This window comes from Trichosporon asahii (genome assembly GCF_000293215.1).
Source record: "Trichosporon asahii var. asahii CBS 2479 unplaced genomic scaffold scaffold00017, whole genome shotgun sequence".
In the NCBI taxonomy this organism is placed as follows: Eukaryota; Fungi; Basidiomycota; class Tremellomycetes; order Trichosporonales; family Trichosporonaceae; genus Trichosporon; species Trichosporon asahii.
The window spans coordinates 396,925-409,281 of record NW_014040907.1 but is presented as its reverse complement, the minus strand read 5'-3'; the positions used below and the strand labels follow the sequence as shown (position 1 = coordinate 409,281).

The 12,357-nt window shown below is 60.3% G+C and overlaps 5 protein-coding genes across 5 annotated transcripts; 2 read left to right on the top strand and 3 right to left on the bottom strand.

The window, feature by feature from the left end:
* Positions 1 to 169: 169 nt before the first annotated feature.
* On the bottom strand, positions 170 to 1,899 carry A1Q1_07739 (uncharacterized protein; the record flags this gene model as incomplete). The annotated part of the gene is made up of 6 exons (XM_014326751.1): positions 170 to 1,060; positions 1,113 to 1,120; positions 1,177 to 1,201; positions 1,248 to 1,369; positions 1,445 to 1,651; positions 1,695 to 1,899. 6 exons carry the CDS (start codon positions 1,897 to 1,899, stop codon positions 170 to 172), a joined length of 1,458 nt encoding a protein of 485 aa, XP_014182226.1.
* Positions 1,900 to 2,404: 505 nt separating this feature from the next.
* A1Q1_07738 (uncharacterized protein) lies at positions 2,405 to 4,514 on the top strand (the record flags this gene model as incomplete). The annotated part of the gene is made up of 5 exons (XM_014326750.1): positions 2,405 to 2,626; positions 2,668 to 2,756; positions 2,801 to 2,961; positions 3,024 to 3,095; positions 3,133 to 4,514. 5 exons carry the CDS (start codon positions 2,405 to 2,407, stop codon positions 4,512 to 4,514), a joined length of 1,926 nt encoding a protein of 641 aa, XP_014182225.1.
* Positions 4,515 to 4,802: 288 nt separating this feature from the next.
* Positions 4,803 to 6,812, bottom strand: A1Q1_07737 (DNA-directed RNA polymerase I polypeptide; the record flags this gene model as incomplete). Its single annotated transcript, XM_014326749.1, has 1 exon — positions 4,803 to 6,812. The coding sequence occupies one exon, from the start codon at positions 6,810 to 6,812 to the stop codon at positions 4,803 to 4,805; it is 2,010 nt and encodes a 669-aa protein (XP_014182224.1).
* Positions 6,813 to 6,847: 35 nt separating this feature from the next.
* Positions 6,848 to 10,006, bottom strand: A1Q1_07736 (uncharacterized protein; the record flags this gene model as incomplete). Its single annotated transcript, XM_014326748.1, has 1 exon — positions 6,848 to 10,006. One exon carries the CDS (start codon positions 10,004 to 10,006, stop codon positions 6,848 to 6,850), a length of 3,159 nt encoding a protein of 1,052 aa, XP_014182223.1.
* A 345-nt stretch (positions 10,007 to 10,351) lies between these two features.
* On the top strand, positions 10,352 to 11,952 carry A1Q1_07735 (uncharacterized protein; the record flags this gene model as incomplete). Its single annotated transcript, XM_014326747.1, has 6 exons — positions 10,352 to 10,377; positions 10,449 to 10,461; positions 10,509 to 10,569; positions 10,615 to 10,678; positions 10,727 to 10,799; positions 10,837 to 11,952. The coding sequence occupies 6 exons, from the start codon at positions 10,352 to 10,354 to the stop codon at positions 11,950 to 11,952; spliced, it is 1,353 nt and encodes a 450-aa protein (XP_014182222.1).
* Positions 11,953 to 12,357: the final 405 nt, after the last annotated feature.

Here is a 12,357-nt window from a genome sequence, read left to right as displayed (position 1 = left end):
TGCTTGATGACGCAGATGGTGGTTGCAACAACAGCATATAGAAGCGGACGGAAATAAATTACGGTGGAGGCCGCGGGGCCTCGCCCTCTGCCGCCCCAGACTCGCGCGAGTACCGAGGTGGAGAGAAGCTCCATTGTCCAATTGTTCATGCATGTATGTACTCTATGCTTCATAGCGTCGCTACCACCTGCGCCATCGCCCACTCTACTGTCTTCTCCGAGAACATCGGCACCGCTCCCGGCGCCGTTTCATGCACACGTCGCGGGATGCGCACGACGGAGATGCCGCGTGCCTGAACGTCAGCATCCGCATCGCCTTCGGAGCCGTTGCTACCCACCTGTATAGCTGCCTCGTCAACAGGCACCTCGGCGCCCTCAAGATACGCGACGTGCGTGATAAAGCTCGCCGTCTCCCACGGGATCACGTCGTCGGGGCTCGTCTGCAGGGGTGGCGGAACGTCATAGTGGCGCAGGATGTTGGCCACCGTATCTATGTAGTCCATTGCCGTGTAGTCCGGCGTCTCACGGTCATTCACAGAATTCACTGTTGTCAGCTGATCAGACCGCCCAAATAGCTTACGCAGCATGACTTTGGCTTTGAGCGACTTGGACTGCGCGAGCGCCGTCGCGACGCTACGCAGCGCGAGGCATGGGATGATGCTCGTCCACAGCGAGCCGCACGAGTACACCAGAATATCGCGTTTGTCGATCGCGTCGAAGAAGTCGTTGTTCGGCTCGGGGAAGATCTCCTGTCCATACAGGTTGATGTAGAACAGACGCTCTATCCGCGCCTCCAAAGGCTCTTCCTTCTGGCCCTTCGTGTACGCAATGTTGCCGAGCAGCCCATCATCATCGGCGTCGACTCCTGGCAGTGGAGTGCGCCCTCGCTCTGGGGTGACGCGCGCGCTGTCAGCCGTGTCGAATGTCCGTGAGTCTCGTCGCAGACCATGTCGGAGGTGACGAGAACGTTGCGCGAGCGGGATATCACGGATCCCTGGAATGGATACTGCAGCGTGCTCTTGCGCTGGGGCTGGGTGGGAGATGTTGCACTGTCCGATGATCTGCGTTTGGTTTTCCTATCGTCAGCTACAAGGTACTCCCACGTTAGCTCACAAGCTGAACTGCTATCGTCACCGTCTCTGTCTTGTCAGTTGAGGTCAAAACATTACTGGCTCACGGTTCGTATTGATGACGGGGATGACCTGAGCTCCGGACTGATGTTAGCTGCTGGAGTTTGCTAAAGCTCACATTCACTCCTGCCACAGATTTGAACAAGAAGATGGCACTGGGGAGGTTGCTGAATAGATCTCGAGCACCGGTGAGGAAGCCGTTTCCGATACTGAAGTTCCTGAAGGAGAAGCGTTTGTGGGCTCGTCTGAGGTTGAGAGTCTGGAAGTGGACGAGGAAGGCTGTTATTAGCTACGGCTGGCCATGAGACAGCTCACCTCTGATGCACTCCTTCTTATCCTCGCCGATGCCATTCCACAAATCCCCTCTTCCCTCAACGACTTCCTCCCAGATATTTCGCACGATCTTCTCAGAAACGTCTGCAGGGAAGCGGTGGGCCATCAAGTTGTAGATAGCCTGTAACTCGCGGTCCTCCTTCGTTACGAGAGTCGTTGGCACTGGAATGAGACGGATCAGACGGGAGCCTGGAAGTGGTGAGCTCTGAGTAGATTGCAGTTTGCCACACACGAATATCACCAATGGACGGACCGCCGAAGCACCGCAGAATCTCAGCCGAGGAACCTCCATCATCAGAGACTGGAAGCACAAAGGCGGGTGAAGGACCGAACGCTGACGCAAACGAGTTTGCACCGGTACCGCCTGAGACGACGAGATAGGAGAGACTTGAGACGTCTTGCGGTGGGGTGGTCGTGTGGACGGGGGCGCCGTTCATGGCGATAACAATGTTAATCGACTAAGGTTGACGCGGCGATGGAGGTGTGTTCATTCATTGATCTGCCGCGTTGAACCGGAGCCGTGCCGGTCGACCTGGAGGGCTGGTGACGTACCTGAACTCGACAGTGAGTGATACGGCTGAGACAGGTGGGGAGCAGAAATTAGGTCCCGTGCGGCAACCGCAGAGAGGGCGAGGTGAAACAGGACCACGCGACCAGGCTGGATGTGAACAGCCAAGAGCGGGGGGGCATGAGGGATGCAGGGACGTGGACGCTTTGAAATGAGCCGCGCGGTGGCCAGGCGCGGCGCCCGAGGCCCCCGAGCGATACGGTTGCCCAAGATGGCCAGAGGTCGCGGCGGATGCCAGGTCCCGAGACGCGCCAGTGGACCAGCCCAAAGCCGCCCAGAACACGACAGCGTGAACCCAGAGATCAGGCCATTGCCGTCCCTGAGCCCTTCGACCCCTGCCTTCCAACGTCCATGGTGCCATCGCGCCAGCCCGTATGAGCCAGCCGGGGCGAACATCCGGCAAGCTAGAGATCATCCAGTCCAAACCCCCCTTTACTGCCTTCCTCGACATTGCATCTCTCATCTCTCCACCTTTACCTTCCCCACCCGCTTTTGTGCGACAATGCAGCGCAAAGCGTTCAAACAGGTGCGCTATATCCTCGCATGCCGCAGCTGACATCCAGTTCAACAAGGTCACCCAGTGGACCAACGAGAAGGTATTTCCATCACAGCCCGTCCGGCACGCTGACAGATCAAGGTCTTCTCGTCGACGGAAAAGACAAAATTCTCAGAGGAGTTTGAGGAGTTCGAGGCCGAGCTCGAGCCGCTGTGCGTCGGTGTCGAGAGGTAAGCTTATCGCATTGCTGGTGGCAAAGCTGACGACGACTCAGGCTGCATACGACGTCGAACGCCTTCTACGAGGACAGCGTCAAGCTCAAGGCCAACCCTGACCCTTATCCGTCGGGCGAGAATGGCAAGGAGAAGATGCGGCTATCTGAGGCGCTCGGCCTGGTCATGATGGACTACGGCAACGACGCCGGTGGCGCTCTAGGTACGTGATGCTGACTGAGTAGTGCTGACAATCAGGCGACGGCCTCGTAAAGTACGGCGAAGCCCGGTGCAAGCTTGCCGAGTACCAGGACGAGTTTAGCGCGCGGCTGTATGAGCACTACGTTATGAACACTGGTGAGCTACAGGCACTCTAGGCGCAGCTAACCGGCAGAGAAAGCGCTGAACTGCGTGAACGAGTACCGGACGTACCGAAAGAAGATGGACTCGCGACGACTGACGTTGGACGCGAGCCTGACGCGACAGCGAACGAGCAAGAGGGACAACCCGGCGATTGAGCAGGAGGTCGAACTGGCCCAGGAGCGCCTGGACGAGGCGGCCGACGAGACCAAGCTGCGCATGCAGGCGATCAAGGAGGAGCAGGAGATGCAGTTCCACGCCCTCGCTGCTTTGCTCGACGCTGAGCTCGATTACTTCACGCGCTGCAAGTCTGTCCTGGAGGACCTGCTCTCGGAGTTCCCGACGTCGTACGAGGCGCCGGCCGCGTCCACGTCCTCCCGCCCGGTGACGCGGCCGCGAGCTAAGTCATCTGCGTCCGCCTCTGGTCGTTCAGCGGCGGCGACACCGAAGAGGAAGGACTCGGACGAGGACGAGACCCCGAAGAAGGAGCGGCCCGAGATGAACCGCGCGCGCTCGGACAGTGCGTCCCGCAAGCGCATCTCGATCATGTCCTCTCTCGGCAACATTGGAAACAAGGGCATGAAGGGAGGCAAGGCTGCCGCATCGGTCGCGAGCAGCGCCGCGAGCAAGACGGCGTCGTACCGCCCATCGCAGCGCCTGTTCGGACGCAGCGAGAAGAAGTACGCGAACATGGACGAGGAAGAGCGGCGTGCGGTGTCGCTGGCGACTGACGACGAGGACTCGCGGTACGACCCGCCTGCGCGCACTCCCTCTCCGCCGAAGAGCCGTCAGCGGAGCCACAGTGTCGCTGCTGAAATCCTTACGACGACGAACGGGGCTGGTCGGCGGCGAGCGCTCACAACGCCCTCAACGCCGGGCACCTTTGTCAAGGTGCTCTTCGACTTTGAGGGACTGGAGGCGGACGAGCTGCCGCTGCGCCGCGGGCAAATCGTCGAGGTGCGCTCCGAGGTGAGCGCGGACTGGCTCATTGGCGAGGCGGACGGCATGACCGGCCTCTTCCCCAAGGCGTTCACGGAAGAGTACATCCCCGATCGCCCTGCGCTCCCGTCCCGACCGGGCAGCTTCTCCCACTTGCGGAACCACACACACCTTGGGGTTCCCGATTCTAGCAACCGCAGTGTCAGAAGCGACATCAGCGGCGGGGAGAGCGACAGCGACTCGCTTGACATTATCGACGACGGGCAGAGCACCTCTCTCGCCTCTGCGCCGGCACCGACGCCCACGTCGCGCAGCCGCGCAGGCAGCGTAGCCAGGAAGGCGCCTCCGCCCCCGCCTAGCAGGCGCGCGTCGGTGATGTCCCCTCCTCGCCCGCCCGTGCCGCGCAGCAGGAGCTCGACCCTCTCGCGACCGCAGGAGGCGAGCCCGTTCGGCGCCTCGCCATTCTCTGATCAGTAGTGTCGGTCGTTCTTCTGAGATCCGCAGTGCTGGACACTTTGATTCTTGGTTTCGTTCACTAGCATACGTCTCATTGCAACCATTCTGTACCCCGTTGCCCCCCTTCATAGCATTGCCCGGTCCCAGTCTCGTTCTTGTCCAAGTTAGAGGGCCGCGAGACGACTCCGCGCCAACGTTGAAACTCTAAACAATTGCATGCAATGCCAAATGTATCTTGCCTAAAAGAAAATGCGGTCTTGTGATATCTCTACTCCCTATCTCACTCATCTACACATCTACTACTCATACTCATGCACCCACGCGACGAGGAGCGCGAATGTCAAAGGCGCCCGTTCCGCTTCCGGACGGCTTGCCCATGACAATCTTGGCGGCGGGGGACGTGAGGTCGTCAAAGTCACCATGCAGCGTCGCCTCGGAGAGGAACGCGACGGTGGTCTCGAACGACGCCTTGAGGAGGGGCGAGCTCTTGCTCGCGATACCGGTACGGTTGAAGGGGCGGTACCCGCCGTGGTGGGTCATGTAGTCGGCAATGACCGTGAGATGGCGGTAGTCGACGCCGATACCGTATGCGCCGAAGATGGAGCTCATCTCATTGATGATGCTGCGACGGGCGGCCTCGACACCATACGTGCGGAGGATGGCGTAGACGTCGTTGGACCCGAGCTTGTCGAGGTCGATGAGCTCGTCGGCCAGCTCCCACATGCCCTTGAGGTTGGAGCCCTCGGTGGTCATGGAGCGCGTGAACTCGCCCTTATCGTTGAAGTCCTTGAGACAGCGACCAATGTTGTCGATCTCGTGCACGACCGACGCGCGGCAGGTGCGCTCGATCAGGTCGACGAGGAGGAGCTTGGGCATGTCGCCCGGGAACTCGAGCTCGAACTGCGCGCTCTTGCCGTGCTTCGTGTCGAAGGAGAAGTTCTCGCCGAAGCGCGACGCAGTCGCGAAGGCGTCGGCGAGCGCGTCGGAGCGCGCATTCGTCGCCGCGTGGGCGGAGCGCGCAGCGGCGTTGGCGCCCTCGTCGTCGTCGCTGTCCTCGTCCTCGCTAATGGCCTCGGCCTCGATCATGTCCTCGAGGTCCATGGCGTTGTTGTTCGCAGCCTCGTCGTCCTCGTACTCGTGCTGCCGGGCCTGGGCCTGGCGTTTGAGCTGGCCGGCGTCCTCGTCGTCGTCGTCAAGCTCGGCGTCGCGCCCGCGACGCACGGGGCCAGACTCGTCCAGCTCGTCCGCCTTCATCTTGAGACCCTTGCCGACCGTCTCGTCCTGCTGGCGCGACTTCTCCATCAGGCGCGTCTCGGTGACAATCTCCTTGCGCAGGCGGAGCGCAAAGCTCGACACCAGCGACTCGTGCAGCTGCGCCTTGGTGATCTGGTACTCCTCCTCGTACTCCTTGGCGGGGTAGAACTCGAGCAGAACAGTGTACTTGCGCTTGCGCGTGTCGTTGTTCGCGGCAACCTTGCCCGTCAGCTGTTCCGTGACGACGACGCGGTCAATGACCTCGCCGAGCGTCAGGCGCGAGACCTGCTTGACGAACGAGTCGACCTCGGCGACATCGACCTCCTCGCGGAGGGGGAGCTTCATCGTCGGCGTCGCCGGCTTCTGGGCGGCAGTCATGACAATTTCACGAAGACGAGGGATACCGAGCGTGACGTTGGCGGCACCGTGACCGGCCAAATGGAAGGTGTTCAGCGTCATCTGCGTAGACGGCTCTCCGACACCCTGCGACGCGAGGAGACCGACGGCCTCTCCCGGCTCCACGAGCGAGCGCATGTAGCGCACACGCGCGAGCTGCATGAACGCCTTCTCCGGCACCTTGTGCGCGGTGATGGCCGAGGGCGTCTGGGCGTCGGCACCGCCCTTGCGGGCAATGAGGCCCTTCTGGTTCGTCTTGATGTAGTCGTTCAGCTTGCGCACGTACGCCTCAGACATGGAGCCGAGGTATCGGCTCGGGCTGAACACGCTCATCGCCGGCTCGTACTTGCCCGGCTTCTTCAGCGCCTTCTTCGTGTACTCGACCGCCTCGTCCATGATCACCTTGCCCTTGATGCCCTCCGGGTCGTAGCGCGTCACCATCGAGTCGTGGTTGCGTGCGGCAAAGTCGAATTGCTGCAAGTGCTTCGACTTGGTCACGTCGATCGAGTCCTCACCGTAGAGGAACTGCAGGACGGACGAGTCCGAGTCTCGAACAGTGTGGTCGTAGTGCACCTTGACACCCTCGAGGTGCTTGATCAGACAGCGCTGCAGGTATCCGGAACGGGCAGTCTTGACGGCAGTGTCAATGAGACCTTCACGACCGGCCATGCTGGATGTCAGCTTGTTGCGGGCCGCTAGTCAGCTTACCAATGGAAGTAGTACTCCTGGGGACGGATACCCGTAAGGAAACGGTTCGCGACGTATCCACCGGCACGCGCCTGGGTGTCGAACGCCTTGAAGGCTGGGAGAGTCTTACCCGAAACCATGGTCGGCACACGACGACCCTCGAGCGCCTGCTGACCGAGCAGCGTCGAAATCTGCGAGGCGTTGACCTTGGAACCCTTGGCTCCGGAGATGGTCATCATTTGCATATTGTTGTCCGGGAAAGGGCGGACGAGGTGAGCCGGGAGGACGTCGTTGTTGATCTTGGACGTCGTCTTGTTGAACGCCATCTGCATCTTGGCGTCGAGACCAGCCATGAGGTTGTCGTCACGCAGAATCTCCTCGAGACGGATCTTGAGGTTCTGCTGAAGCTCGGGGTTGTGGATGTCACCGTCGTGCGGGAGACCGACGAACTGGAGAGCAGTGCGCATACCGTCCTCGTTGGCGTCGTCGAGAATCTGCTTACGAAGACGCTCACCCTCCTCGGAAAGGATCAGGTCGTCCATACGACACGAGAAACCAGTGTGCTGGAGGTACTTCGTCAGGAGACGAGAGAGCACCGCGAGCAGACGGTTCGCAATGTACGGGCCGTAGAGCTCGTGTACCGAGTGCACGAGACCGTAGGCTGAAGCACCGTACTGCGACTTGTCGAGAACACCGAGGATGAGGTGGCCGTCGAGGAAGATGACGTTCTCCTCAGACATGTTCTCGTCCTTCGAGTCATCACGCTGCCAGAGCTTGTTCTGGACCTTGTTCTTGGAGGTAAGGTTCAGACCCTTAGCGTTGGCAGGCGTCAGGTTCACCAGGATGGTGGACATGATCTGCTTACCCGTCCACATCGGGCGGGGCTTGATGATAGCAGGAGGAAGGGTGATGATGCGACCGCCACCGCTGTAGTTGTTCTCGGTGCGGAGAGCGCCGTAGATGAGCTGGTAGTACTCGTCGCGGGTGAAGAACGACGACTTGTTGCACATCCACACACCGGCGACGACGTGGTCCTGGATAAGACCACGGAGCGGGTTACCAGATGTCGGGACGAGGTACTGGTTGTCGGTGTTGGCGATCATCTGAGCCTCAGCACGAGCCGTCTCGTTCTGAGGGAAATGGATGTTCATCTCGTCTCCGTCGAAGTCGGCGTTGTACGAGTTACAGTTCGCGTAATGCATGCGGATCGTCTTCTCGCCGTGCAGGACCTTGACGCGGTGGCACATCATGGAAGGCTTGTGGAGCGTAGGCTGACGGTTGAGAATGACAATGTCACCGTCGCGGATGTGGCGGTACACCTTCTTGTTGCGCGCAGCGGGGCCACCAGAGGATCCAGCCCAGGCGTCGTTCTGGGGCGTAAGGAGCTGGTTGGCGATGGCGGTACGCTGCTCAAGAGTGGTGCGGTCAAGCGAGATCTGCGAACCGTCCTCGTTCTGGACGAGAGCGGCACCAGGGTGAACCTTGGGGCCGTTGATGACAAGCTGGCGCATCTCGTGAACGTTCTGCGGCGTAACAGGCTCGGGATAGGTGAGCTTCTTGGCGAAGACAGGCGGGATACCGATCTCGTTCGTCTCGATGTTGATGTCGGGCGAGATGACTGATCGCGCAGCGTAGTTGACACGCTTACCCATCATGTGCTTACGGAAGAGACCCTCCTTCTTCTCGAGCAGCTGCTTGACACCCTGCGGGGGGAGCTTGCCCTGCTTCATCACGGCCGGGTTCTTGGTGCTGTCCATGAACGAGTTGACGTCGTGCTGCAGGCGGATCAGAGACTCAAGGAGAATCTCGAAAGACCGCGTCTTGTCGAGGTTCTTCAGGGCCTCCATGACAGCCTCGCTCTTGTCCTGGCGCTCAAAGTCGCGGAGCGTCTGGTTCACCGTGTAGATGCGCTCACAGGTGTTGATAATGGCGGTGAGCAGGGTGTTCTGCGAGTTCTCGAACAGGTCGTCGCCCATCTTTGCAGGAGGGCGGAAACGAGTCGGGGGGACCGGAACCACGTCCATGAAGAACATGTCCGCAATAGGAGGGGGAGGGATGTGTCCAGACTTGGCCTGGGGACCGCCGTGGCGACCGTAAAGGAGCGAGCAAGCCTCGGCCTCCTTCTGGAAGAGTCTCCGGAGGTGGCTTCGAACCTCGGCGGCGGCCATGACACGCTCATTTCGTCCACGAGCGCCCTTCACCTGTCCGCTAGCAGTTCGGGCGGGGCCAGCCGTAAGTCCCTCGTCCTCCTCCTCGCTCTCCTCCTCCTCGGCCTCAACCTCGTCGACGTCCATGCCCTCGTCCTCAGCCTCGCTTCCGCTAGAGGCCGAGCTGGCCTCAATTCCCTCGTCCTCCTCCTCCTTGCCCTTCTTGGGCTTCTTGATTGATCGGGAGGAGAAGCTGGCGTGGGGCTTCTTAAGGCCCATCGTCGAGTTGGCGAGCTTCTGCTTGGGACTGAGGTCGTACTCGATGATCTTGATCGTCTTCTCCTTGCGGAAAGTGTTGCCGTAAGCCTGGCAGTGGCTGCATTTGGCCCAGAGCTTCTTGCCAAACTCGTTCAGGACACGCTTGCGCTCCTCGAAGACAAGACCATCCTTGTAGTTGTCACGCTCATGCTTGCGCTTCCTGTGCTTGAGCACCTGGCGAACGTACTCGTCCATGCGCTGGATGAACTCAGCGGCGGTCTCGCCAGCAACACCGGCGTCCATGTCCTCCTGGGTGTCGCCATCCTTAGGTGCGTCCTTTGTGACCGGGTGGAAATTTGCGACCGTGTGAGCCTCCTCAAGACATCCAGCATCCAGCAGCCTCAGACGAGCGATGTATCTCCGGAGAATGAGCTCAGGCATCTTGAAGTGATGACAGTAAAGACACGTCGCACGGAGAAGGTTGTAGCACTGGTTCATGAAGAGCGGGTGGAAGACGGGAGAGGGGAGCTCGATATGACCGTAGTGTCCGGGGCACGCGAAGTACGACTGTCCACAGGTCTCGCACATGTCGCGAGCGGTCATCGGACCGAGCTTGGGGTCGTAGAGACCACCATTGGTGGCGAGGTTAAGATTGTCGAGAAGGACGGGGTTGTCGATCTTCTTGACGGAGATGGAACGGATGTCGTCGGACGACAGGAAGGAGAAGGACAGGGAGGTCACCTCCGAGGTGAAGGGGTGCGCAATGTCCATTTTTGTTGTAGTTTTCGAGTTTTGGTAAAGATAATTATACAAAGGAGAACCTCAGGTCCTCAAGCGACCGGGCAGCTTGGCCGTCTGGCGTGTGGGTGGTGTGCAGGCGCTGTCGACGCTCGAGGTGTTGTTGTAGAGCGGGTGGTGAGTGACGCTCATCAACTTTTGGAATGGAAAAACCTTTAGTGGTGTGGAGGTTACGTAACGTCGTGCGGTCTCCACGTGTGGCGTCATGACGGTGCTTTGGTCCCGTCAGCCAGCCTGGGCTACGGCAATGCTTCGTAGCCGGCGACAAGATACTACAACGCGTCCTAACCTGATCCTTCAAACACTCTGTTCGCCATCATGGCGCCCTCGCCACCTCTAGACGCGTAAGTTTGACGTGTTGAACTCGGGCGCACAATGGAGACTGATCTCTCCAGTCAATTTCATCGCGCCGTAGACCTCGTTCAAAGGTGAGACCTAACTTCTTGTGTTCCGGCTGACCCTAAGCCTTCCCAAGAGCGGGCCAGTGCAGACGAGCTATGAAGAAAAGCTCCAGCTGTACTCGCTCTACAAGCAAGGTGAGTAGCTTCTTAGTAGAATGGGGACGATAGCTAACGTCACAGCCACCGATGGCGACATTGCAGTTCCAAGACCCGGTATGCTTGACATGCTGGGCCGGGCGAAGTGGTGAGTTATCACACGACCATGCAATGACGCGTTGGCTAACCGGAGCAGGGATTCCTGGAATAAGCAGAAAGGAGTAGACCAGAAGGATGCGAAGCGACTTTACGTCTCGACACTTCAAAAGGTATGATTGACGTAAGCGATGAGAGGTTGACGCATAGGTTCTTGAGCGATTCAAAGACCGTGCTCCGGAAGCGCGACGCTACATCATCGAGCTAGAGTCAATGGCCCCCGAGAGGCCGCTGTCGCGCGCGTCTTCAACTTCGTCGTTCCACTCCTCACGTGCCTCGCTGCCACCAGGTCAGGACGAGGACGACCTGCCAGGAATGGACGGCACGGACGAGGGCCCATCGCAGCAGCGGTACCCGCCGCCCGATCCGTCGTTGCCGGCACCCGACGTAGCGCCCAATATCATCCCGCCCTCGGCACTGAATCCCTCGCACCGATCTCTTGTCAACAGCCCATACTCCGCCCCTGCGTCTGAAGGCTTTGCCGCACCTTCACAGCAGTTCCTCCCTTCTCGTCCGCAATCCATCCTGTCCGGCATCACACCAGCGAACCCCCGCAGACCAGGAGCTCCCGGGCCCGGCGGAGTAGGCGGCGGTCTCGAATTCGTGCCGGAACAGTCTCCCACGAATCCACCGAACATGCAGGGCCCGCACCCGAGCCAGCCCCCACCGCCCTCGGCGCAGTTCATCAGCCGCGACTTCGGCACGCCGGACTTTGGCTTCGGGAGAGGGAGCGTTCCGCCCATGATCCCGGAGTACCGGAGCGGGTCGGCTGCCGAGTTCCGATCGCCGTATGTGTCGCAGTCGCCCTTCCCGCGCCCGGCATCAGCGTCGACCTTCTCGCATGCGCCCCTGAATCTGCCTGCGACGCTGCAGCAGATCCAAACGTCGCTGCAGGCGCTGCACGAGCGGATGAGTGCGCTTGAGCGCTCACAGGCCGTCGTACTGCGGCGGCAGGACCGGCGTAAGAGCTGGTTCTGGACGAACGCAGATGACGAGCTCGAGGAGGCCGAGTTCCAGTCGGAGCGGGACCGCTGGCGCTCGGCTCCGAGCACGACGGTGCGGACGCGGAACAGCCGCCGGCGCGGCCTCACTATGCGCGTTGTGTGGGCGCTGATCACGGCCGTCCGCCGCGCCGCCCTCGCGACGGGCGGCATCGTGCTCGTCGCCGCCATCGTCATCAGCCTCATGCGCGGAAGCATGAGGCGCAACCTTGCGCTGCAGTGGAAGCGCACACGGGCACGCCTCGTGCACATGTTGACCGACTAGGAGTAGCTAGAATTCTGCGCGGCCTCGCTCGCCGCACCCATTCCCCCGCCATTCTCTACCGCCCATCTCTCGTTATACCTTGATCTCTCCCGATTTCCGATTTGTCCCACCTTCACCTCTTCCTTTGTATACAGATGATATCATGTCGATGCATACTCGCGTCCGCGGACGCCAGTGTATAAGGTATAAAGTCGTAGGTTCACCGGTAGCTGGTGAAGTGGGGTGGGGTGGGTCGGGGTGTATGTAATACGGCAGGGAGTGTATGGAAACAGTGCTGGTGGGCTCGCGCGCTGACTTAGAAGAAGCGCCACCAGATGAAGAGGGTGATGAAGAAGATGAGACCGCCGACGGGCGCCCACTTTCGGATCAGGAGGTCGATGTTGATTTGCCGCGCCGCTTTCCTGT